Source organism: Malus sylvestris, chromosome 13 (assembly GCF_916048215.2).
Source record: "Malus sylvestris chromosome 13, drMalSylv7.2, whole genome shotgun sequence".
NCBI classification, from domain to species: Eukaryota; Viridiplantae; Streptophyta; class Magnoliopsida; order Rosales; family Rosaceae; genus Malus; species Malus sylvestris.
This window is the reverse complement of record NC_062272.1, coordinates 339,885-366,327: the sequence shown is the minus strand read 5'-3', so window position 1 is coordinate 366,327 and position 26,443 is coordinate 339,885. Positions and strand designations below refer to the sequence as shown.

At 40.9% G+C, this 26,443-nt stretch overlaps 2 protein-coding genes, 1 long non-coding RNA gene and 1 other non-coding gene across 10 annotated transcripts; 1 reads left to right on the top strand and 3 right to left on the bottom strand.

Annotated features, from left to right (window-relative positions):
* Nucleotides 1-957: 957 nt before the first annotated feature.
* On the bottom strand, nt 958-3,066 carry LOC126596692 (endoglucanase 15-like). Its single transcript, XM_050263360.1, has 5 exons — nt 2,848-3,066; nt 1,983-2,483; nt 1,705-1,857; nt 1,355-1,636; nt 958-1,269 (listed from the first exon to the last, which is right to left on the bottom strand). The coding sequence occupies exons 1-5, from the start codon at nt 3,064-3,066 to the stop codon at nt 958-960; spliced, it is 1,467 nt and encodes a 488-aa protein (XP_050119317.1).
* A 2,457-nt stretch (nt 3,067-5,523) lies between these two features.
* LOC126597167 (protection of telomeres protein 1a-like) lies at nt 5,524-26,038 on the bottom strand. 5 transcript variants are annotated; one of them, XM_050263933.1, is made up of 10 exons: nt 25,774-26,038; nt 25,291-25,424; nt 24,965-24,980; nt 23,607-23,671; nt 23,309-23,397; nt 7,076-7,357; nt 6,886-6,968; nt 6,693-6,760; nt 6,388-6,564; nt 5,524-6,283 (listed from the first exon to the last, which is right to left on the bottom strand). In XM_050263933.1, the coding sequence occupies exons 1-10, from the start codon at nt 25,901-25,903 to the stop codon at nt 6,080-6,082; spliced, it is 1,248 nt and encodes a 415-aa protein (XP_050119890.1). In that variant the 5' UTR covers nt 25,904-26,038; the 3' UTR covers nt 5,524-6,079. The 5 variants fall into 5 exon arrangements, with proteins under 5 accessions (XP_050119890.1, XP_050119889.1, XP_050119891.1 ...); XM_050263932.1 differs by having other exon boundaries at nt 24,791-24,980; nt 25,774-26,037; XM_050263934.1 differs by lacking the exon at nt 24,965-24,980 and adding an exon at nt 24,791-24,964 and having other exon boundaries at nt 25,774-26,033.
* LOC126597169 (uncharacterized) lies at nt 11,574-12,450 on the top strand. Of its 3 annotated transcripts, none has more exons than XR_007614166.1 (4): nt 11,574-11,695; nt 11,779-11,876; nt 11,960-12,057; nt 12,233-12,450. It is a non-coding gene; the product is annotated as an uncharacterized LOC126597169 (long non-coding RNA). The 3 variants fall into 3 exon arrangements; XR_007614168.1 differs by having other exon boundaries at nt 12,141-12,450; XR_007614167.1 differs by lacking the exon at nt 11,960-12,057.
* LOC126598278 (small nucleolar RNA snoR113) lies at nt 25,565-25,661 on the bottom strand. Its single transcript, XR_007614782.1, has one exon. It is a non-coding gene; the product is annotated as a small nucleolar RNA snoR113 (small nucleolar RNA).
* Nucleotides 26,039-26,443: the final 405 nt, after the last annotated feature.

Here is a 26,443-nt window from a genome sequence, read left to right as displayed (position 1 = left end):
TTAGGAAATACTTTGCATGGGAGTTAAAAAAAAATGTTGTAAGACCTTTGAATATGATCCTACAATTTATTGGGCCCTGAAATTAATTTTTATTGATTTTTCATGTAAAAAAGAGAAAAAATATAAACTAATAGAGGGCTCCCCATATATATTTATAAGTGTAAAAAATGTTGGGAATGTCCTAAAATTAATTTTAGGAAGAATGTGATATGATGAGAATGACTTGAATTTTGTATAAATTCTCATGTTGATTGGATAACGTGGGTTATAACTCACAGTTTTTGTGAAAAAATGAAAAATTTTTGTTTAGGAAATATTTTGCATGGGAGCTAAGGAATATGTTACAAGACCTTTGGATGTGATCCTAACATTTATTAAGTCCTGAAACTATTTTTTATTAATTTTTAAAGTTGAAAAATAGAAAAAATATTATAAACTACTAGCGGAGCCCCCAAAGAAATTTGTAGGTCTCGAAAATCTTCGGAATGTCCTAAATTAATTTTCGGAAACATGTGATACGAGTAGAATGATTCGAATTTTAGCTTATAATAAATATTGTAATAATCTTCAAAATTGATTGGAAAATATAACTTACAATTTTTGTGAAAAAATTGTAATTTTTAGTTTTGGGAAATATTTTTCGTAGGAGTTAACAAAAATGTTGCAACACCTTTGAATTTGTACTGCTCACTATGTTTGGAGCATAAAGCAGAGGTGAAAAGAAAGAAAACGGCCAAAAAAGATTAAAAACCTCACTTTTTGAATGGTTTAGGCATATATCATATATGGAAATTGGTAACAATGATCGTATTACAATTTTCAACTGCTGAAATGATCAATTTTTTAATACGACATTAATAATTTAGACTAGTTTAGCAATTGCATTTTGATTTTTGATCATTTTAGCCCATTCCTACAAGATTATGCACAATGTGTTGCATTGTAAATAGTTGTAAACTAAGCAAAGTAAGCGAAGATACCAACTAATGGACCGATGTTATAAGTTGTGGGTTCACCAAGTTCAAAATTGCCTCTATCGTCGGAGAAACCATCATTTTTATCTGGGCCCACGACAGCTCCATCTAGCACATTTGGGTTCGGTGCGTTGCTGTGGCACCAAGTGTACCCTCCGCCGCATGTCACCGGTGTCGGATCCTGCTTGATTGATATAATTGATGCTCCTCTGTGATGAATCCGCTTCGGATAATTTGCTCCATATCCAACCATGTAACTCATGTTCTTGGGGTTTGACCCCAATATATAATCCACCTTAATCAAAACACAAAAAAAAAGAAAAAAAAGTTATGTCCACGTGTCAAACTGTATAGCCAAAGTATTTTCTGTAATGCAATACCTGTGCTTTGACGAATGCAACAAGATCAAAAGGGTTAGCGTTGCCAACAGCACAGTTGAGCGAGGCATTTTTGGCGGCCAAGTAATTGGAATAAACAATGGTGGCGAAGGAAGCAGTGGCGACGCATTGAATGTTGTCCCACTGCGCAAACGATAGCAAGCCTCCGGGTGTACGCTTCCTGTTCGTGCTTCCTTTCTGGATGCACGAACAAATGAACTCCTCTGCGTGGCTCCTGTATTCTGCCCATTTTCCTGCATTGTCAACCTTCCCCTCCAGTACAAGCTGCAAGATGCACATGTTTTGTTAGTGTTGAAGTAATTAACGCGGATAAGGAGAGTATTAAGTAGTACCATTGCAACCAAGAGCTGTGCGCCGAGGTATTTGTCATCCCATGAGAATGCATATCTTGTGCCCCCTATATCTTGTGCTTGCTCAACGTAATCCAGGTACGGTTTTTCATTTGTAGCACGATGCAGCCATGCTGCTGCCCACAACATTTCATCCTGAAAACAAATCATGCATATAAAAACAAAATGCTTATCAAATAGCTCTTAGCTACATAGACACTTTTATTTTCTTTCGATGTGTATTGCTTGCATCTCAAGTAGATAAAAGCATTTACTCTTACATGATAACCGGAACTGCTGTAGCTTTTTCCGGCATAAGGGATGCTGTCCTGATAAAGACCGGGGTGATCTCGGGCAAAATCAAAAAGTTGTTTCGCATGCATTAGAAGCGTGGACGAGTATTGAGAGTCCGAATTCTTGAAAGCGATTGAAGAAGCGGCAAAAGCAGCAGCAGTTTCAGCAGCAAGATCGGAGCCAGGGTGTTGAGCATCAATTTTGAAGGAGGTTCTCGGGGTGGTCATGTCTTCCGGTCTTTGCCAACATCCATGGTCAGAATTGGACTGTCCAACTTGCGCGTAGAGCACGTCCGGCTGTGGGTGTGCTTTGATCAAGTAATCGGTTCCCCACTTGATGGCGAGCAAGGCATTTGTGAGCTCTTGCTTTGCCTGGAGCTGGCTGACCATCTCTATTGTGCTCCATGATAGCATTGTTATTGTGAACGCCATTGGAAACCCTAGCTTCAGATTGTCACCGGCATCATAGTATCCTCCCACCAGATCAATCTATTCATTCATTAATTTGATTTAGTCGATGACATTAATAGTACATAAAAGTCATTATGCACGCCTCCTAAAAATCTTAAAAATAATTTTATGTTAGGGTTTCATTAGGACTTTGTGGAGTATCAACAATTACTCCCCCTGCGTAACTTTAAATGTCCGAATCTAACTATATAGTCACTCATTTTTGGTTTTGAATCAAAGGTGGAGAATAAATAAATGTGTTTTTAGTGTTTTAATCTCAATCATTGATATCAAATCTAAAAATAAGTGACCATGATACTTTGGTCACCAGGTGATGTAAACGAGACTCTATATATGTGTGTGTAACTTTATGTATTGAATAGGATGATGGAAAAGGTCTTACTCCAGCATCAGCGCCGTCTTGGAGTGCAGAATCTCCACGCCATTGCACTCTCTGCAGCTTATTATCTTCCGGCAACTTTCCAGAGCGTTGACCCTCAAAATACAACAAAGACTTGGTAACTGCAGCATGGTAATCTACCGGCTGACACGCAATGCCATGAAGCATTCCGCACACTAATAAGACAGACAAACCAAAAGCACGATTAGTACTATGATCCATTAAGTATTTTCTCACTGATTTCTTGATGATCAGTATATGTGTACCGTGTACGTAAAGCTCTCTCTCTCTCTCTCTCTCTCTCTCTGCGGTACTCTGACTGATGAAGATTGAAGAAGCAGGTACTGATTCATATATATACCCAGAAAAGAAAAGATAAGAACGAGTATTCATTTATGGATATATAATTATATCCGCTAAATTCACTGTATTAGACATCTAAATTAATTTTGCTTCATCACCGCATTAGATTTTCTCTTTATTAATATATCTATAAACTTTATTATACTAATTTTATATGGATTTCGTACCATTTTATTTATGTAGCACAACTCAAATTTGAGGGGAAAATTCCTATATGGTATGACTATTTTCATGATTTTAGACTGAATTATTAATTTGCTTAACTTAAGTTCAATATTTTATCCTTCCATCAAGGTATTCAAATTAATAAAAATTTAGTCTATATGGTGTTGAATTCAACTGGAATTTTAAAGAATTTTTTAAATTTCTTTAATAAACGTAGAAGTATTCAATCAGAATTTTAAACATTTCTCCGAAATTCAACATGTATCTTTAGAAATTTGGATGAATTCAATTAATATTCTAAAGAAGTTTACAATAGTTTAGGTATATTTAATTAAGAATTTATTTAAAGTATTTTTAAAAGTTGAAGAATTTGATGAAATTGGAGAGATATCATAGTGTATTTTAAGCATTCACAAATCTCACGTCTCTCCTAAGATTTAGAGGGAATTGAATCAAAACTTTACATGAAATCTTTACAAATCAATTAAACTCCATCAAAATCATGGATTTATAAGTCTATTAAAATCCTTAAAAAATAAATGGACAAAATTTGTAGTGGGGCCCCAAACTTTGCCAAAACGGGATTACATCAACAAGAATATCAACAAAAAGTCATACATGAATTTTCAAAACTTGACGGTGTGGTGAAGATGAAAGAAAATAGATTTTACGACGATTTTCATACTAATTTGAAAAATAGCCTAAAAACTGTGAATGTTAGCCCATGTATTTTTTAGATATATTCAAATTTTTTATTTATGCAAAATATTTTGTTGTCATGATTAAGAGTAACTTTTTAAGGCAATTGAATGCAGTTTTATTATTTATTAAGCTACAAATGTGTTTTTAACAGAATAACTAAGTTGAAATAAATTGACAAAAGTTTTACATGGATTTTCAAACTTCACGGTGGGTTAAGTTGAAAGCAAGTAAAGTTTACAAAAAAAAAAATAAAATATTGAAGCTAAAAACTGTGACTGTTAGCCCACGTATTTTTTAGATATATTCAAATTTTTTATTTATGCAAAATATTTTTCTGTCATGATTAAGAGTAACTTTATAAGGCAATTGAATGCAGTTTTATTATTTATTAAGCTACAAATGTGTTTTTAACAAAATATCTAAGTTGAAATAAATTGACAAAAGTTTTACATGGATTTTCAAACTTCACGGTGGGTTAAGTTGAAAGCAAGTAAAGTTTACAAAAAAAAAAAAATATTGAAGCTAAAAACTTAAAAATAAATGGACAAAAATTGAAGCTGGTCTCAAACATTGCAAAAACAGGACTTCATCTACAAGAATATCAACAAAAAGTCTTACAAGAATTTTTAAAACCTCTTTGTGTGGTGAAGATTAAAGCAAATAAATTTTAGTATGAATTTACACAATATCCTGGAAACGGTGATGGAGTCCACATTTTTTTTGACAAAAACACAAATTTTTTTATTTGTGCAGAATATTTTTCGTCACGATTAAGAATAACATTATAAAGTAATTAAAAGTGGTTTTACAACTTATTGAGCCACAAATGTATTTTTAATAAAATATTTTAACCAAAAAAATAAAAATAAATGGACAAAATTTGTAGTAGGCCCAAATCATTGCCAAAACAGGACTACATACAAGAAAAGAAAAAAAAAGTCTTCTATAAATTTTCAAAACCTCACTGTGCAGTTAAGGTGAAAGCAAATAGAGTTTACAAAGATTTTTGTACAAATTTGGAAAATAACCTAGAAACCATGATGGTTAGCCCATACTTTTTTTTCCCGATAAAAAGGCATATTTTTTATTTTTGCAAAATGTTTTCTGTCACGATTAAGAGTAACTTTATAAGACAATTGAAAGCAGTTTAACATTTAATAAGCAACAAATGTATTTTTGATAAAGTATTTAAGCAAAAAAATAAAGATAAATGGACATAAATTGTAGTGGGCCCAAAACATTGCCGAAACGTAACTTCATTGACAAAAACATTAACAAAAAGTCATACATGAAATTTCAAAACCTTACAATACAGTTTAGGTGAAGGCAAATTTTTCTATAAAATTGGAAAATAGCTTAGAAACCGTGATGATTAGCCCACGTATTTTTTATAAAGATGCAAAATTTTATTTTGTAAACTATTTTCTATCACGATTAAGAGTAACTTAATAAGGCAACTGAAAACGATTTTATCATTTATTGAGCCACGAATGTACTTTTAATAGAATCATAGCTACAAGGGGGCATGGACAGGGCAGGCATTTTCCTTGTATTCAAGGATGGCCGAGTTAGGGTATGAGGATACGCGGAGTAACGCTGCGTGGATTCTTGACAAATATGGCGAGCGAGAATCCGGTTTGCGCACTGATGCAGAAAGGCATCTGAGCAGGGTGCACGAACACTTACCTATGGCCAGGTAGCTCATGCAGAAACATGTTTTGTCACTCCAGCTTCGCACTATTTTGTTTTTCATTCTTCCCATCTTAGGGCAGCCGGCAGAGACCGCGTTCAACCTTGCGGGCTGCCTTCGGATCTTCATCTTGCAAAGCGTTACTACAATCAAGCCCTACAAATTATTTACACGAAAACATAATCCGAGCTGCATCATATACAAAAGCTTTTTGACAGAACATACAAAAGTTCCCAAAGTCGAGTTGGTAGGGAATATTTAGCTCAGCAGACAACTTGCAAAATAGATCTCCAACCATGTGAGCGGTTTAATGATTCAGGCCGCCACCACTTTGGTGCCGAAAACCCGGTAGTGCAGATTTCCTTGCTGGTTAGTTTCAGATTTTAGCCGAACTTGTACCCAAGGAGGATTTCTACGAGTGTCATCTTGCACCCCATCATTATTTACTCTCACTCCTAACAAGGCATTGCGTTTGATCTCCAGCGCCTCGACAGAGGACTGGCCACCGAAAAATTTCACCTATATCATAAATGAAAATGAAGATTAGTAGAAGAAAATATCATGGCAAAAAGATGGATCATAGTCTGTCCGACTATAAGTTAGCGACGAATTCGAATTCTTACCCCATCTTCTGCATACAAAAAAGCATGAATTCTAGCAGTCGAGTCCTCCAGAGTCAGCCTAATTCTGTCAATCCCAGCAGGAAAGAGGAAGTCCGCAGCCTGCCATGGGAAAGCTGCTATGACTCGAACTACACACTTGAAACTAGCTGGGACTACACACTTGAAACTAGCTGGGACCTACATGATATGGAATACATACAGTTAATAAACATCTGTACAACACTATGAAAAAAGAAGCATAAATAGGCTTCTGAGCAAGAAACCACATGCATAAACTAAAGAGCTGCGTGAAAGAGGTAGGATACCTCTGAACTTGCAACAACATCCATTAAGGTAAGAAATATTGCATGGTCGTTGTCACTATCATCAACCTCTGAGGGAAATAAACAATCATAAGAGAATTTCAAAGAGATGAAAAGATTTCCAGGAATTGAAAGAGAGAAGCGAATGAATGAGAAATCGAAGATTAATTCAGCACAAGAAAAAAAAATGCAGTACCTGTGACTTGAGGCGAGGGAAAGCCCCCAAATGGCATCTGCATTAAACTTTCTGGACTTTGGGCTAATCGTTCGTTAAATAACCTAATCCATAAAAAATATGCAAAGGGATATGTGCATTAGAGTTTTAGCAAGTTATGCAACATAATGATGCAATGAATGATAATTAAATGGTTTCCGAAAGTTACAACCTTTTCCGCTCGAGTTTGAGACGGTCCTCTTTTGGTGTATATCGAAGCTTTGTAAAGGGTGTCAGAACACAACGCCATATTCCTGCATGCACTTCACATAGCAAATTTACAAGCTTCACCCACTCCCCAGTTTTTAGCAGGCGAAGGTTGTCATTCTCAAGGTCCTGAGATATCACTCTTAAGACAGTTCCAACAGCAGGAAAGCTGCTGCATAAGGTATCACTTGGCAAAGGAAATGGTTCCAGATGTAGGGGAAGTGGGTGCTTCATTTCATCTTCTAGCCTGTGGTTCAGATTTAGCAACATTTAATATCTTACTCAGATAAAATATACAAATAGTAGCCATATAGATAAAACTAAATTAGCTTTCATAAATGTTGATGCACAAAATCAGCGAAGACTTTGGTACAACAGAAAGTGTCAGGTTTTGTGACCTTCGCTTGGTTGCTTCGGTCACTAGTGAGGATAAGTACGTAAATGAATAGAGACAGAGAAGCAAACACAGGATGTACGTGGTTCACCCAGATTGGCTACGTCCACGGAGTAGAGGAGTTCTTATTAGTAGTGAAGGGCTTACACAAGTACAAAGGATCAAGCTCTCAATTTAGTGAGTTCTTGTGAATGATTTAACCCAAATGGCATTAGGCCATATTGTGGGGGAATGACCCCTATTTATAGAAAAACTTGTAGCTTTGTCACATTGACATGTGTCATGTTGTGATTGGTTCTTGATGTCGACACGTGCTGCGCTCTGATTGGCTTCTAATCTTGACACGTGTCGAGTAGTGATTGGCCTCCTGGTCGGAGGGGAACTCTTCTGGGTCCTTGACAGTATAGCGTTGGCCGGTGCTCGGTAGTTTCGGGATTGGTCAAGTATGGTACAAACAGTGCTCCCCTAAGTTCCCGAGTGAGGGAAACTCCTCGGTTGGGGACTTGCAAGATCCAGTCCCTTGAGTAATCACGAAACTTCTAAGTACCGAAGTGTGGTCTGATCTTCATCTGCCCTTCTCTGGAAGTACCTTTCCTCCATCCGGGAATGGTGTATTTAGCTGATGTTGACGCACAAGGTAATGTATCAATTTCACTTGAAGCTTAGTTGTAGTTTCGGGCTTAGTCAAGTGTGATACAAACCCTATAGTAGGAGTCCCCCAAGTCGCCGAGCTAGGAGATCTGCCGAAAGAGGTGACAGACAAGGTAAGCAGTCAAACTTCCAAGTAAGCAACCCAGGATCAGAGGTTTGACTTCGGCTTCCGGTTGATTGTTCTCATTCTCCTTGTGTCTCTCATTCAACTGCCAGGATAAGGAGAAGCAAATGGATAAGAGATGATATGAGATACTTTTGCTTTTGAAGAAGTAACTTTCCACAGGCTTATTCTTGAACTGTGCTGGAGGGTTTTCTGGTGCCCTTCAGAGTATAAGGCCGACTCAAAAATTTGAGGGTCAAAACAAGTCCATCAAATCTAGAGTACGTTCGACCTTGATGATATGGGATACTTTTGCTGTTGACGGAATAATGAATGTGGTATGGAAAGGTGTCGTGCTGTAGTGATCTGTTTCAGCTCACCGTTGAACCTTCTGCTTCAATCTTTTGCATGGCAGAAGTGGTGTGCAACCTTTGCATTTAAATGGTCCTTCAGAACATTCCTTCATAGTGACTCATCCACGATTGGCAGCTTCAGTGTAAAGAGCCAATATCTGATCAACTGTCATGAGGTATTTGCCGGTGGAATTCGTGACCTTGACAGCAGTTGAGGATGAGTACTTGAGAGCAATGCTAAGTAAGCAACCAGGCAAAGGCTCCAGGCAGTCAGTTCCAAATTGGAGGTTTGATTTCAGGTTCCGACTGACTGCTCTCTTTCTCCTTGTCCTGCAGGTGTGGACAAGGACAAAGACAAAGACAGGGAGAAAGCATGATATGGGATACTCTTGCTTTCGACCCTGATGATATGAGATACTCTTGTTCTTGGTGTGGCTTATTTGCTGAGGTATTATCGGGGGGAAATAAAGCTGAGTATTTCGAGAGGTTATGTTGAGGGTGCCTTTTCGAATGCGAGAAAGGGTTGAGCATTTTTGCAGGTTTGCCTGTCCGTTGAGGAGGGAGGTCAATGTATATAGGGATTTCCCAATAACAAGTAGTAATGCTATTCCTTTACCCTTCTTGGTCACAGCAATGCAGTGGGAGCTGCCAGCTTCACGTGTTTTAATTTTGTCAGAGCACTTTGAAAAAGTGGTATGTGGTATCTGGAAAGCTGATATTATGTGTGAAGATTACAGACAAGCCTTATCTAAGGAAATCTGGCTCTCGAAGTTCTGAGAGTTGTGCCTCTTCGGTTTTCGAACAAGCAATCCCGTCGAGGATCTGACTCTCGAGATTCGGAAAGCGGTGCTACTCCGGTTTTTGAGAAAGTAATTATGTTGGGAGTCTTTTCTCGAATGTGAGTAAAGGTTGGACGTTCTTGCCAACCTGTCTTGCCGCAAAACACGGAGGTCGACACACATAGGGACTTTCCAGTTGTCAAGCAGTGGTGCTGTTCCTTTACCCTTATGGGTAATAGTAGGGTAGCTGGAACTTCGAAATTCTCGTGCCTAAACTTTGTCAGAGATCTTTGACAAAGTTATATGTGGTACCCGAGGAGTTGATGGTGCATATGGAGAGCGGTGATTGAACAGTAAGATTCACGTGCTTTCTACTTCACCAGAAATCTTCGACAGAGTGCCCGTAATTTCCGCAAAGCTGATTGTGCATGTGACAGGTGTTAACGAGGCTGAAAAAGCAGGTGCTTCTTCGATTTCTGAGATCGGCCCTCGTGGTCTCTGAGCAGCCCAGCTTTTGAGAAAGCAAACGCCTCTTCGATTTCTGAGATCGGCCCTCGTGGTCTCTGAGCAGCCCAGCTTTTGAGAAAGCAAACGCCTCTTCGATTTCTGAAGCTCCGTCGAGTGCAGATTTTTATAGAGGCTGGCATTAAGTTCCACAGCACACTTGAATCTCTACCAGTAGAAGCTCATTTCTTGCACTTCTAAGATCTTGATTTGTCTGACCTCTTCCTTCTTCAACACATTTGAAAATGTCTGGACCCTCCGACCGTCGTTTTGACTTGAACCTTGGAGAAGAGACAGCCACGCCTTCTCCAGACAACATATGGCGCCCATCCTTCATATCCCCTACTGGTCCTCTTACCGTTGGGGATTCTGTGATGAAGAATGATATGACCGCTGCAGTGGTGGCCAGGAACCTTCTCACTCCCAAAGATAATAGACTACTTTCCAAACGGTCTGATGAGTTGGCTGTTAAGGACTCTCTGGCTCTTAGTGTTCAGTGTGCAGGTTCTGTGTCTAATATGGCCCAACGCCTATTTGCTAGAACCCGCCAAGTTGAATCATTGGCTGCTGAAGTGATGAGTCTCAAACAGGAGATTAGAGGGCTCAAGCATGAGAATAAGCAGTTGCACCGGCTCGCCCATGACTATGCTACAAACATGAAGAGGAAGCTTGACCAGATGAAGGAATCTGATGGTAAGGTTTTACTTGATCATCAGCGGTTTGTGGGTTTGTTCCAAAGGCATTTATTGCCTTCGTCCTCTAGGGTTGTACCTGGTAATGAAGCTTCAAATGATGAACCTCCAATGCCTCCTCCTTCTGGGGTTTTGTCAAGTACTGAGGCTCCGGATAACCACCCTCCGGTGCTTTCTCTTTCTGGGGCTCTACCGACTGCTGAGACTTCCCCTAAGCAACCTTTGTGAAGACTCCCTTTTGTTTGTTTATTTTGACTCATGTATATGTACATATTTGTGGCTTATCGAAAATATTAATAAATAAGCTTTGCTTCATTTCAACATATTGTGTTAAATACACCAAAGCCTTCTTCATAAAGTTCTTTGAATTTTTGCTTTTGTTGAAACCTGTATTGTTGAAGCTTTGTGAGTGAAGCATGTAGTTTGAGGTAGTGTTCCCTTAATTTCCCGAGTGAGGAAAACTTCTCGGTTGGAGACTTGAAAAATCCAAGTCACTGAGTGGTTGTGAGACTGCCGAGTATCAAGGTGCAGTAGCATATGGTGGGAGTCCCCCAAGTCTTCAGGCGAAGAGAGTTGCCGAATGAGGTGTCTCGCGTGTTACTAATTTGTCAAAGTAACGAATCCTTGTTTCGATGTCACACATTCGTATATGCTTTATCTAAAAATATTTCCAACTTTTGTGTGTTTGATGCTGCATGCTATTGACTAGACAAGATCAAGTGCAATTAGTAGCTTTTCTCTCTTTTTCATCTTTTCTTTGGTGGAATTGCTTTTCGTTTCCACTAATCAGCCTGAGTGGATGCAAGATAACACCATTCTCTATAGCTCAGATTGCAAAGTCGTCTTCATGAAAGTTTTTCCTTATCTTGTGAACTACAACATATCCAAATTTGAGATCCATCGGAGTAGTACAACTTCAGGAAGTCAATTATGATGAGTAACTGTTCATCAATGTTCTGTTAATCCGTCAGACTTGTTGTAAGCTTCGAAACTCCATTTTCTCTTGTTCAGATCAACATACTTTCTTCATCGAAGTTGTTCCTTAACTTGTGAACTACAACATATCCAAATTTGAGGTCCCTCGGAGCAGTATAACTCCAGAAATCCAGGTATGATGAGTGATTGTTTATCATTTGTCTGTCAACCCGTCAGAGTTGTTGTGAGCTTTGAAACTCTATTTTCTCTTGCTCAGATCAGCATGCTTTCTTCATTGAAGTTGTTCCTCAGCTTGTGAACTACAACATATCCAAATTTGAGATCCCTCGGAGCAGTATAACTCCAGAAATCCAGGTATGATGAATGACTGGTTATTATTTTTCTGTCAACCCGTCAGATTTGTTGTGAGCTTCGAAACTCCATTTTCTCTTGTTCAGATCGGTATGCTTTCTTCATTGAAGTTGTTCCTCAGCTCGTGAACTACAACATATCCAAATTTGAGATCCCTCGGAGCAGTATAACTCCAGAAATCCAGGTATGATGAATGACTGGTTATTATTTTTCGGTCAACCCGTCAGATTTGTTGTGAGCTTCGAAACTCCATTTTCTATTGTTCAGATCGGCATGCTTTCTTCATTGAAGTTGTTCCTCATCGACTCTTTCATAACATATCAAAAATTCAGGATGAACTAACGGTTAAATATTTCCAGATCTTCGAAACATCACAACAGCTTCGAAATCTGCAAGAAGCCGACTATCATGTTTGGAGCTTCAACACTTTAATTTCCGTCGCTCAAACAGAAACGATTCCTTCTTGAAAGTTGTTCATCTGCTCAAGAACTAGAGGGTGTCCAAAATTCAGCTCCATTGGAGAAAAGCAGCAGCTGCAAAAATTTGATAGAGGAAAGGAGGCGAAGCTTTGTTGGATTTCTAGGCTGGGGAAGATTCCCGTTTTTGTAGCAACTTCAGTACTGGTGAATTGCTTGTATTTTTGTCCATAACTAAATTTTGGACTTTGAATTATTATTTGATCTATTATAATATGTTTGGGAACATATATAAGTGAATAAATAAGAAGGAAAATTTTAGGCCCTTGTGGGTGTAAAACAAAAAATGTTTATGTTTACCCAAGTGTTTTTGTACAAGTTCAAGGGCATCTTGGGTTTTGTGAACAAAATTTGTTTATTTGGAGCAAGGTTTTGTGTTGAAGCTTTGTAGGTGAAGCTTTGGAGGTGAAGCTTTGATGGTGAAGCTTTGTAGATGAAGCTTTCTGGGTGAAGCGATGTAGGTGAAGCTTTCTAGGTGAAGCTTTTTTAGGTGAAGCTTTGTAGGTGAAGCTTTTTTAAGTGAAGCTTTTCGGGTGAAGTTTTTTGGGTGAAGCTTTGTGGGTGAAGCTTTTTAGGTGAAGCTTTGTGGGTGAAGCTTTTTTAGGTGAAGCTGTTTGGGTGAAGCTTTTTGGAGGTGAAGTTTTTTTTGGGTGAAGCTTTTTTAGGTGAAGCTTTTTGGGTGAAACTTTTTGGATGAAGCTTTTTGGGTGAAGCGATGTAGGTGAAGCTTTCTAGGTGAAGCTTTTGTAGGTGAAGCTTTGTAGGTGAAGCTTTTTTAAGTGAAGCTTTTCGGGTGAAGTTTTTTGGGTGAAGCTTTGTGGGTGAAGCTTTTTAGGTGAAGCTTTGTGGGTGAAGCTTTTTTAGGTGAAGCTGTTTGGGTGAAGCTTTTTGGAGGTGAAGTTTTTTTTGGGTGAAGCTTTTTTAGGTGAAGCTTTTTGGGTGAAACTTTTTGGATGAAGCTTTTTGGGTGAAGTTTTGGAGGTGAAGCTTTTCGGGTGAAGTTTTGGAGGTGAAGCTTTTCGGGTGAAGTTTTGGAGGTGAAGCTTTTTGGGTGAAGCTTTTTGGATGAAGCTGTTTTTTTTTTTTTTTTTTTTTTTTTTTTTTTTTTTTTGGCGCTTGACACGGTCTTCATTTGCTTGTTTTGTAGTGACTGTGGAAGACGGATTGCTTTCTGATTGAGAAGGGTTCCAGCATCGCTTTGCACCATCTTCATGTGGGTAATATAGGAACTTCCTTATGTTTTGATCATGCATGTAGTGATAGAATTTGTTTCTTCTTATTGTAGATGTCAGAACCTGGAAGTTCTAGTGATGAGGGCTCTTCTAGCTTTAGCTCTAAGTCTGAGTCTGCAATGTCGGAGTCTTCAGGGTCTTTGTTAGAGTCCTGTACTAGAGAAACATTGGATGATCTTCCCAACCGTCGAACTTTAGCTATTGCTAGTTCTTCCTCCATGGCGTTGGGTGAGGGGGTTGTTTTTGATGCTATACCCATAGTTCGCTCTGAGTTCACAGCAGACCATCTAAAGAATAACTTGTTAAATAATGAGAAGCAGGTTGAGGCGCTAAGGCAGTCATGTAATATCCCTCGTAGTGTAGGGATACGTTTGGTACATGATGAAGAATGGCCTTCTGAGCCTCCCCAGGGTCATGTTATGTTCTACACCCAGATATTACTGACTTTAGGGGTGAGACTACCTTTACATCCGTGGTTGCAAAAGATGTTATCTTTGATCGGATATGCACCTGGGCAACTCAATCCTGGTTTCTGGGAAACTTTGATTGGATTTTATATCATTTGGATGGAGTGTGGGTTGTGTGAGCCTTCCTTCCATCAGTGGCGTTACTGTTACAAGATGCGCCCAGCAAAATCATGCACTGGTTATGCCGAGTGTGCATGTCGGAGTGAGAGAGAGCGTATTGTGTATGGTAAGAAAAAGGCATACTACACATGGAAAAACCGTTGGTGCTTTCTGTATAATGATTGGGAGTATGATAAGGGTGTCACGCCTGAGCGACGTGTGCTTACTCACTTCCAGACTGTAGGTTGTAACGTATCAACCGTTCGTACTATTTGCTATTTGTTGTGGTCTTTTCTTGCTTCTAACACTTTGCTTCATGTAGTGACGCGGGGCACCATCCAACTGTTTGGGCAGGAGCTATCTGACATAGAGAAGGTGTTGAGGGTGCCCAAACAGGATAGACACTTAAGCAAGCTACGACCCTTATTTCGTCGGTACGGTTTCCAACCCTTAGTTTCCGAGAGCCAGGGACGATCGAGTAAGTTGTATCCTTCATGTAAACTTTGCTCTTTTCCTTACTTTATTTGGAAAGTTGTATTTCTTATTTTGATTTTCCTTATGCAGTGGAGAAGGTAAGCAAGAAAACAGGGACTAGCACCCATAAAAGGAAAGCACCAGTGTTAGTTCCTTCGAAAGATATCCTACCGCATAAGAAAATTCATAAGTTCCGAGGGGAACCATCCGTTAGACCTAAGTCCCAAGATGGGGTCCTTAAGGGGCCTGCCTTTAGGAAGACTGGAGTTGAGGCCGTTGAAAATGCTGCTGCCGTAGTTGCAGGAGAAGGGAGCCGACTGTTGCCTCCTCCTCTTACTATGGAGCACACTGTCCAGGAAAGTGATCCTGGTTCCCGCCATGAGGGGAAAGGCAAGGAAAGAGCTGGCAGTGTCCCGTGGAAGGACTTGAGGGTTGCCACGCGGCCAAAGGATTTTGGGGATATCAACAATTGCTTGGCAGGGCGTCGATTCGCCTTCGATGAGCTCGGAGAGCACTTAGCTAAGGATGAATCGGATTGCGACCGGATGTTGAAGCTGTCTTCATATGTGAGTGTTACTTTGTCATTTCCTTACTTTTTCCTCTTTATTGTCATTATTTAGGTAGTAATGATCGTCTTGCCATGCAGGTCATGGCCGAGTATCACGACAGACTGCAAGAGGTTGAGCGGTACAAGGCAAAACTGAAGGAGAATAAGCAGCTTGTGGACGAGGCCCGAAGGAATAAGGGACTTTTGACTCAGGCTCTCCAACTGAAGGACGAAACCATGGAGAGCTTGAAAAGGCGAAATGGTGAGAACCTAAGGCTTAAGAAATTGTTTGAGGCAACTAAAAAACAGTTGGAGGTGGCTACCTTGGAGGTATCCAAGGTTAGGGGAGAATTGGATGGTGCCTTAGTTGAGATTTCTGAACTGGAGAAGAGCATTCCAACTGAAAGGGAGGCTGCTGTGCAAGAATACTTAAGTTCTTCGACCTTTCATCTTGCTATTAAACCCCACTGTGCTCAAGAAGCTCGCTTTGAAAAAAGGAAATGGATGGCCGTCCTTGATCGTTATGATGATGGGAGCATTCTTCGAAAATACCACGAAGATATAGATGAGCATCATCGAAAGGGCGAGACATTTGTCCTTGCTGTTGATCCTAGCAGCGAAGATGAGTCTGATAATGAAGGTAGTGCTGATGCACAGACTCAGCATGGTGAAGAGGATCTTGGGGATGCAGAGGATGATGGTAGGACGCGGAGTGATACTGCCAGGGGTTCGGCTTCAGATGAGAATGAATAGCAGTGTCTTTACTATCTGCATGTATTCTGGATGTAGTAGTCTGATGTGTGTATAACATGTGCCCATGTTATAAGCTTGAGAGTTTTGGATTTTAGGTGTTATGAGTGTTTGCACTATTATTAATGCATGTTTGGCTATGTATGAATAGATCTATTGTTTGGATATAAGCCATTGTTTGGTTGTTCCTTTCTTTGTATAATCTTGTCGACACATACTTAGATTTTGTTTCGTGTTGGATATATCTGCTTTGAGGTTTCAACACTTGAGTGTTCCCTTGCTGTAAAAGAGTGAGGGCTGAGTTGGCTAAATTACCTCTTTATTGAATTCATTGCCAAATGGCCTTCATTACATAGGATGCCGAACGGCTATAGCTCAACACTTGTACATCGTGAGTCTATTTGTAATAGTACTTCAAGTGATCAGCGTTCCATGGATGGCCAAGGGTCTTGCCATCGGAGCTTCTAAGTGTGTAAGAGCCAGGGCGACTGATGCCAATGACTTCATACGGTCCATCCCAGTTTGGACTAAGTGTGCCTTCACTCGGGACTCTGTCGCAGAGTAATCTTTTCTTTAAGACCCAGTCTCCTATTTTGAAAGAACGAGGCTTGACCCTAGAGTCATAATAGTTGGAGATGCGCTGCTTGTAGGCGACATTCCTCAAGTGAGCTTGGTTTCTGTGTTCCTCGACTAAATCCAAGTTGAGGGTGAGTTGTTTGTCATTTTGACTTTGAATGTAATTCTGGACTCGGAATGTTGCTTGCTCGAGCTCAACAGGGACAACCGCCTCTGTGCCAAAGGCAAGTGAGAATGGAGTTTCTCCTGTTGAAGTCCGATATGAAGTGCGATATGACCAAAGAACTTGGGGTACAAATTCTGGCCAACAGCCTTTAGCTTTGTCCAAGCTGGTTTTCAAAGTGCGCTTGATTATTTTGTTGATGGCCTCAACTTGTCCATTAGACTGGGGATGAGCTGGAGAGGCAAAGCATAAGTTGATGTTGAACTTAGAGCAGAACAACCTGAACTTCTTGTTGTCAAACTGTCGCCCATTGTCAGTGACTATCGCATTGGGAATGCCGAATCTACAAAGGATGTTCTTCCACACGAAGTCTTCTATCTTTGCCTCAGTAATGGTTGCCAAGGGTTCTACTTCGGCCCACTTTGTGAAGTAGTCCACTGCAACGACTGCGTAACAGACTTTGCCCTTCCCTGCCGGCATTGGGCCGATCAAATCAAGTCCCCACTGGGCGAAGGGCCAAGGGCTGATCATAGGAGTAAGAGGCTCTGGAGGGGAATGAGGAATAGTTGCATATCGTTGACATTTGTCACATGAGCGGGATACTTTGATGGCATCCTGGTGGAGTGTTGGCCAGTAATATCCTTGGCGAAAAGTCTTGTGTGCTAGGGACCGAGATCCAGCATGATCTCCATAGACTCCCTCATGTATTTCCCGAAGGACGATTTCCGCCTCGGCAGGCGTAAGACACCTTAAGTATGGCAGGCTAAAACCTCGCTTATAGAGTTGATCATTGATGATCAGGTAGCGGGTAGACTTGTATCGAATTTGCTTAGCCTGGACTTTATCATTTGGGAGGGTGCCATGAGCAAGGAAATTATAGATCGGGGTGATCCAACTATCCCCCTGTTGTAAGTTGCATACTTCTGCGGCCATGGTGCTTGGTGTTGCCAACAGTTCGACATGAATTTTTCTTCCAATCTTGTCTTCCACAGCTGAGGCGAGGCGAGCCAGGGCGTCTGCATGACTGTTTGCCGCTCGAGGAACTTGGGTGATCTGGTAGTGGAAGTGCTTGAGCAAAAGTTGTGTTTACGCAAGATATGCTGCCATGGAGCTGTCCTTAGCATCAAAGTTGTTGGTAACCTGGTTGACCACTAATTGGGAGTCACTGAAAATATCAATTTGTTTAACCCCGAGGTGTTTGGCCAAACGTAATCCTGCTAGAAGGGCTTCATACTCGGCCTCATTGTTTGATGCCTTGAATTTGAAACGAAGAGCATACTCCATTGCTACTTTGTCGGGCGTAGTCAAGACTAGTCCCGCTCCACAGCCCTGTTGGTTGGATGAGCCATCAACATACAAACTCCATGCTGAGGTCGTTGATTCTACCTTCTGAGCTTCCGATGGTAATGAAGCTATTGCTTCAGGTGTAGAAGCAATGTCAACAGGATATGTGAAGTCGGCGATGAAATCTGCTACTGCTTGGCCTTTTTCGGCTGGTTTTGGTTGGTAGGAGATGTCAAACTCACCCAATGCTATCGCCCATTTGATCATTCGTCCAGACGTGTCAGGACTCTGGAGTATCTGTCGAAGAGGGTGATTGGTAAGCACGATGATGGCGTGTGCTTGGAAATAAGGGCGAAGTTTCCGAGCAGACATGACCAATGCTAGAGCTAATTTCTCAATGTTGGAGTATCGTGTCTCCGCATCTTGTAGGGCCTTGCTAGCGTAGTAGACGGGCCGTTCGACACCACTGTCCATTCGAATAAGAACAGAACTGACTGCTGAAGCCGAAACCGATAGATAGATGATGAGAGTGTCACCAACTTCTGGTTTGGAGAGCAGAGGGGCTTTACTCATGTACTCTTTGAGGTTCCTGAATGCCTTGGCACATTCCTCCGTCCATGTAATGTACTTCTTATTTCCCTTGAGTGCTTTGAAGAAAGGAGCACATCTGTCTGTGGCCTTAGAGATGAATCTGGTTAAGGCTGCCACCTTGCCAGTAAGGCTTTGGATGTCTTTTGAAGTTATTGGCTCTTTCATGTCGAGGATTGCTTTGATCTTTTCAGGGTTAGCTTCAATGCCTCGTTGGCTAATCATGAAGCCTAAGAATTTGCCAGAGCCCACGCCGAAGGCACATTTGTTGGGGTTCAACCTCATTCGATACCTCTTTAGAATGGTGAAAGTTTCAGATAGGTTGGTGATGTGTTGGTCAGCATGTTTGCTCTTGACTAGCATATCATCAACGTAAACTTCCATGCTCTTCCCAATTTGTTCGGCGAACATTGAATTGACCAGTCTCTGATAAGTTGCTCCTGCATTCTTTAGGCCGAAAGGCATGACTTTATAGCAATATAGTCCCCTGTCAGTAGTGAAGGCCGTGTGTTCTTGGTCTGAGGGGTTCATGAGGATTTGGTTGTATCCTGAATAAGCGTCCATAAAGCTCAAGAGCTCACACCCTGCCGTAGAGTCTATAAGCCTGTCAATAAGAGGAAGAGGGAAACTATCTTTCGGACACCCTTTGTTTAGGTCGGTGTAGTCAACACACATCCTCCATAAGACCTTTTGAAGCGAAAGACTTTCTTTGGTCGGATTTTTCCTAACAAGGACCACGTTTGCTACCCATGTCGGGTAATTGACTTCGCGGACAAAGCCTATGCCTTTGAGTTTTTCAACTTCTGCTTTCATTGCCTCGTATCGTTCAGCGTCATAAGATCTTCGCTTCTGTCTCACCGGCTTGATCTTGGGGTCAATACTTAAACGATGACAGATGACATCGGGAGAGATGCCTGGCATGTCCTCGTATGACCAGGCGAAGACTTCAGTGTTCTCTTTCAAAAAAGATATCAATGCTAACCGAAGGGGTGGTGACAATGTGGTGCCAATATTCACCATGCGGTCTGGATGATCTCTTGAGATAGGTACCTTCTCCAACTCTTCAGCAGGTTGGGCTTGCTGGGTGAAAGAGTCATCTCGAGGATCATCGGGTTGATTGTTGCTATCAGGAAGATCCAAGGTCGCTTCATCTAGGCTGGTCCTTGTGACTTGGTCATGTACAGACAGGGTTTCCTTGGGTCCGGGCAAGTGTTGTTGCTTAACTGAAGTGTTGTAACATGATCGTGCACTAAGCTGATCTCCTCTGATGTAGCCGTTGCCATGGGGGGTTGGAAATTTCATCAACAGCATATGCGTGGATACCATAGCCTTGAGATCATTGATGCCTGTGCGCCCAAAGATGACATTGTATGCCGTTGGGCAGTCAACCACTAGGAAGTTAGTGGTAATGGTAGCCGTGTAAGGGCCTGTACCAATAGTAAAGGGTAAATGTATGCTCCCTAAGGGTTGCACGATATCACCGGAGAAGCTTATCAGAGGAGAAATCGAGCGATCGAGCAAGTGTTCAGCTACACTGAGTGCCCTGAAAGCTTCGGCAAACATGATATTAACCGAAGCCCCTGTGTCTACGAGGATTCGTCGAACATCAAAGTTGGCTATGTGAGCCTCCACGATCAATGGGTCGTTATGAGGGTAGATGATGCCTCTTTCTTCCTCAGGGTAGAAACATATCGGATCCCAGTTAGGCTTTTGATACTTCCCTCCCCTGATGTCTTCCACGTGAAACACTTGGTGACCAGGCCTCAGACTTCGTTCACTGTTTTTCATGGCCCTATTGAAAGATTCAGATATGGGTGTGCCGCCACTTATGGAATATATGACATTCACCTGGCGTTGGTTACGGTTATCCCTTTGAGGGTGAAGAAGGAATTGATCAATTTTTCCTTCTCGTGCCAAAGCTTCAATACGATCACGGAGGATGATACATTTCTCGCTATCATGGCCGTTATGCTCATGGTAGCAACAAAACATGCCCGCGTTATTCGGGGGCGTGTAATCTGGGTGCCTCGGCTTTGGCTTTGGTATCAGGTGAGCGATGCTGGGGTAAATGGCCGCGCATGTGGCATTCAAGGGCGTGTATGTCTCATACCTTGGGGTAGGGGGTATCTTGACGCGGGTTTGACCCACTGCATTGACTGCCTGGGGGCGAGCGTTATTGTGGCGATACCCTTGGTTATCGGGATAGTGTCCCTTACTCTTTTTACTGAAAGGAGAGTGGTGAGGATGGAAATCCTTCCTCTTGCCTTGAAATTGATATGTCTGTTGATTCGGTGAAGCATTATGCAAGGCATGGGGAGGTGCCACTGCTGTTTGGAAAGTCGAGGTCTTCTCATTTAGGTGAGTCTGGCTTCCACCTCCCACTTGTTGATAAAGGATGGTTGTAGGGGGTTTCTCCTGATATGTCTTTGCCTCGGCGGAGGCATGGTTATAAGCCTGCGCCATCACCTCAGAGTAAGTCTTCCAAGTATTGGCATTGATCATGTATTTAAAGAAACAATCACGTAGGCCTGCCGTGAAGGCTTTGAGGGCAGTCTTGTCGTCTGCCTCGGCACACCGGGAGTATTCATGGCTGAAGCGGCCAGCATACATACGTAATGACTCATCTGGCTTCTGGCGGATAGTGTACAAGTCATCTGCAGAGTGCAAGCGATCGGTTTGGAAAATGTGTTTGGAAACAAATAGTTTCCTCAATTCCTCAAATGAGTCTACCGTCTCAGGTGTAAGACGACAATACCAATTTAGAGCTCCACTAGAGAGGGTGGAGGGGAAGAGAAGACATCGCTCTTCGTCGGTGTGCATCCGGTATGCCATGGTGGATTCAAAGAGGTTAAGGTGCTCAATCGGGTCCTCTTTTCCAGTATAAAGTTGCAAGCCAAGCTTTTGCTTTGTCTTTGCTTGAAGGGGGGTGTTGAGGATCCTCCTTGTAAGAGGGCCAGGCCTGGGTTGGTTCCAGTCAGGTATTTCAGCCTGACGTTCAGCCTTCAACTTGTTTACTTCCTCAAGAAGTTGTAGGACAAGGGGGTCCTGAGCGGAGTTATGTGTCACTGGAGCTTTCTTTCGTAAATCTCCATCTCCTCTTGGAATTAGGAAGGTTTGATCAAGGGCATGTGATTTTTCCCTGGACTCGCTGTACTGGCTTCCAGGGTATGTCTGTCGGAACACCTCTGAGTCCCCTGTACCCTCATGTCTCTCTGGGACTTGTTGCCCCTTCCCCAAATTGGTGGCCGGCTTGGGCCGTGGCAGGGGACCGAGTCTCTCAGAAATCCTTGGGTCATTAATCTTTGAGCTTATATGGATGGAATTCTCTCGACGTTGCTTCAGGAAATCCCGACAATCGCGAAAGACGGCTTTCGATCCTTCTGCCCCTTCAGCAAAGAGGTGTCTCCCTCCACTTCTCATGGTTCGGGTCGAAGCAACTGGGTTAAGAGAAGCCTCATGTTGATTATCAAGTCGAGGGGTAATCTGTTCCCTATCAGGGATATCTATGTCGAATGCATGTGACCCTCCATGTTGGAGGGCACCCAGTTGATGGTTGACTTCCACGGGGGCAACAAGCTCACGTGTCTGAGCTTGCCTAGCTTCGTGGAGTGTCTCGAAGAGCTTCTCATATTGCTCCTGGAGGACCTCATTCCTCATTGCTATCTTGTTGTTCTGAGCTTCCAACTCATCGACTTTAGCTTGAAGAAGAACTCGTTTTCCTTCCTTCTTTCGTTGTTTCGCACTATGTGCAAGGGGGGTGTCATTCTGTGTGCTGTGGCTTCCTTCGCTTCCCATGTTGGAGAGGGATGCCTGATCAAAAGAAAGTGTACGAATGATAGAAACCAGCTTGACACAGCTGAAGAGAGTAGGAATAAGTGTCGTTTCCCACAGACGGCGCCAAATGTTGATGCACAAAATCAGCGAAGACTTTGGTACAACAGAAAGTGTCAGGTTTTGTGACCTTCGCTTGGTTGCTTCGGTCACTAGTGAGGATAAGTACGTAAATGAATAGAGACAGAGAAGCAAACACAGGATGTACGTGGTTCACCCAGATTGGCTACGTCCACGGAGTAGAGGAGTTCTTATTAGTAGTGAAGGGCTTACACAAGTACAAAGGATCAAGCTCTCAATTTAGTGAGTTCTTGTGAATGATTTAACCCAAATGGCATTAGGCCATATTGTGGGGGAATGACCCCTATTTATAGAAAAACTTGTAGCTTTGTCACATTGACATGTGTCATGTTGTGATTGGTTCTTGATGTCGACACGTGCTGCGCTCTGATTGGCTTCTAATCTTGACACGTGTCGAGTAGTGATTGGCCTCCTGGTCGGAGGGGAACTCTTCTGGGTCCTTGACAGTATAGCGTTGGCCGGTGCTCGGTAGTTTCGGGATTGGTCAAGTATGGTACAAACAATAACTAACAAACATGTATGTATATATATATAGGCTTGGTCCAGTAAGGTGATGCGCTAATGTCATAAACCATTACATAGGTTGCAATTTGGTAAGTTCACTTCCGAGGAGAATTGCACGGAAAAAAAAAATCCAACAAAAAATTGATAACAGAATATCAGTGGGAAGTATGTTGAAAAGATCAGTCACTTTCTTTAACTTCAACACTAATTATATGAAAGGAAAATAACCCCCATCTTATTTTTGAAGAAAAAGGAAAGGACTCGTTTTGAAATTTTCTGACGAGACAGGGAGCAATTGCAAAGTACCCCATAATTTTATGATGTTATATAAGAAAAAATAAACATTAACCGCTATCAACTCACTTTTGAAGAATATCTGCTGGTGGAGCATCGGTTCCATCCCAAACAAAGGCCATCCATTCATTTCCAGCACCCTCATGGATATGGATTATCTTGAGGTAGAAAACAAAGAAAATTATTATGTTGTACTCGGTACATGGAATAATTACAGAACAAAAAGAACTGACTTAGATCTTTAATCATATTTGAGTAATTTAGAAATAATTCAAATATCCTGCTTTGTTCCCCATTTAAAAGAGAAATAAATCTGCAGTATTCATTTAACTAGTGCACATATATTTAACAAAAACGGTTGACTTACTTTACAAACCAAATTAAAATCTTCACCTCCTTTCATTTCTCTGACGAATGAGAAATAATTTGCACCTACAAACCATATACATTTCTAGTAAGACAAGATGAAAAGATATATAAGGCAGGCTTATGCTATGCCTCTATCTACCAAGCAAAATAAACCTCCTATCTTTTCTCATATATACAATTAGGTCAGAAAGTTACTACAAATCTACCATCCAGAGTGCCTCTAATTTGGACAAAGTATTTGGCAGCATTTATAGAATCATAACCGTATGGTGCTTCCTCTTCACGAACCATTAAAGTGGATTTGTAAAAAGGATTTAGAATCACTGTATACTTTTGCCTAAAAAATCAGAGCAAAAACATAAACACCTTTGCTCAAATGATGATGCCATTTCATGAAAACTTACTCCCTATAAATCCAGTTATCAACCGTATTCCTTGGAGAAAGAGATTCCATATTAGATCATTCACAACTAGCACTGACTTATATCATAAAAGGAGCACCTCTATCACCAACCTAGTTATAGTTGTCTAGAGAAAGACAAGTTGAATAACATCACACAATGCCATTTCATGAAAACTTACTCCCTATAAACCCAGGTATCAACCGTATTCCTTTGAAAAAGAGATTCCTAATTAGATCATTCACAACTAGCACTGACTTATCATAAAAATAGCACCTCTAACACCAACCTAGTTATGGTTGTCTAGAGAAAGACAAGTTGAATAACATCACTCCCTGTGCCGAAAATGTACATGACTACATAATAATCTTATAGAATGTAACAAAAAACAATTCCAACATTCTAGAAAGGTAAATCTAGACCAACCTAGTTATGGTTGTCTAGAGAAAGACAAGTTGAATAACATCACTCCCTGTGCCGAAAATGTACATGACTACATAATAATCTTATAGAATGTAACAAAAAACAATTCCAACATTCTAGAAAGGTAAATCTAACCCTTTTGTCTTGTGAGCAAGCTATCTTTACAAAAGCCTAATCCATGTGGGACTATCATCGACTACCTTTTTCACAACCATAATCCATCCAGCACACCAGAATCATATCCATAGTCTTCCAAAAATAACCACAACATTGTAATATCTACTGTGAACGAGTTAGACTTATACATAATTTAATGCCGTTGTGTTGCTATGTGAAACAAAATACTTTTTAAGTATACCTTCGTGAAAATGGAAATTCTTCAACCAACTTCTCAAGTCTATCACAAAGCTCTTGTCATGGTCTCTCTCGCGAAATGTTTTGCAAGCATGATACGGACTTAAATTTGTATTGTCACTTCTGTAATAAATAGCAAAGGTAGAGAACTTCTTGCAAAAAACAGCATTTACTTTACCTACATGATGATTAATCTGCACAAGTTACGCCCAAGTCAACTACGATCATGATTTGTACACAACGTTTCATGCCTTTAATAACATGGGGTAAATGATAGTACATAACATTATCTATTTTTATAACAGATAACATGGAACATTTTGATAACGAAGAAAACATGATTAGTAGGGAAAAAGAACGGCAACAAGCAATTTATTTGATCAAAATATCTTTAGCAAAAATGAAAATATACCACACTAGTTACAGATTGAACATTTTGCTTGAGAAATCAGCAATTGAAGAATCCTGGAAAGAAAATTAAATGAAGTTAAGCCCAAGATATACCGTGACGCGTTGGAACTGAATTATGTCTCCAACAGATAAAATGCGAGGACATTCATTCCTATCTGTAAATATACTAACTGACAACCCGGGATCCTGATGCGTCTCATCGATTATACGCACCGAAACGAACCAATCTGCAAAAGATTCACACCAATACGTATATAACAAACAGAAAGAAGAAAAACTGCATCCAAAAGCAGAGCTAAAAATAATTAATTTAACAGAAAAACACAAAATATTATAAAGACCCAGAGAAATGGAACAAAAGTAACACGCGGCTCAGCAAACACCTTTTCGTTAAGAGTCTCATCAATCTACTACCGACCTTGCCGGAAGCAGCCGTAAGTCCGGCCTTTGTTTCATCATCGCCACCACAGATAGACACATTTACACACACATGCACACATACATAAATACATATACATATATAGTGCAAGCACATTACATAAATGTGATGAATTTGATTGAAGGAAGAAGATTTACCGGTGCCTCTGGTTTGGCGAGGGAAGCCGCACTCGAGGACGACGCCGATTACGTTGACCTTGGCGCCGACGGAATCAATGGCGTCCCTGATCTTCGTGAAGTTGTAGTAGTTACCACCACCACGTGGCATCTCTCTGTGTGAGTATTTGGGTTAGCCCCCGAGAGGAAGGAGCAGAGAGCTTCTGTCCCTTCTAGGGTTTCTATGGAGGGAAAAAGGAGCTTCAATATAAATTTTTGGAGAGGAAACCATACGTGTGAAATTATTTTTTGGTGGAAAGCGCCCGTGAGAAAATAAATTTAAAAACGAAAGTAGATTCTTGCAAGTGGCTCTTTACTAAATTAGTGGAAAGTGGTTAAGTTTTAGCACGATGACATGAGTTTAAATTCGTTTATGATTAATTTAATATGTAATGTAACAAAATCAATCATTTGACAACAAAAAATAAAAAAATTTGGCATTTTTTGTAATGTTTCGTCTTTTATCTTCACCCTACGTCCAAATTATTTCTCGTGTATGCTGAATTGTTGTCATTGGGATTCCTTTTGTAAGGGCTAATATCTTTTCTAACTTCTTTTGGCACACAAAAAACTCACAAGCCTTCTTGGTACGTAGGAAATTTTTTTTGAAGAAGCATCTTAGGATTCTTTAAGAAAAATTTCAACACGTTTA

Bases quoted from the DNA above. Each gene is read 5' to 3' on its own strand.
- LOC126596692 (XM_050263360.1), bottom strand. From the start codon at position 3,066: ATGGATCATAGTACTAATCGTGCTTTTGGTTTGTCTGTCTTATTAGTG. The intron at 1,858-1,982 runs GTAAGAGTAAAT...ATTTGTTTTCAG, and splicing joins ACAGCAGTTCCGGTTATCAT to GATGAAATGTTGTGGGCAGC. The intron at 1,637-1,704 runs GTACTACTTAAT...TGCATCTTGCAG, and splicing joins CACAGCTCTTGGTTGCAATG to CTTGTACTGGAGGGGAAGGT.
- LOC126597167 (XM_050263932.1), bottom strand. From the start codon at position 25,903: ATGCCACGTGGTGGTGGTAACTACTACAACTTCACGAAGATCAGGGAC. The intron at 6,969-7,075 runs GTTGTAACTTTC...TTTATGGATTAG, and splicing joins CTCAAACTCGAGCGGAAAAG to GTTATTTAACGAACGATTAG. The intron at 6,761-6,885 runs GTACTGCATTTT...TATTTCCCTCAG, and splicing joins TCCCTCGCCTCAAGTCACAG to AGGTTGATGATAGTGACAAC.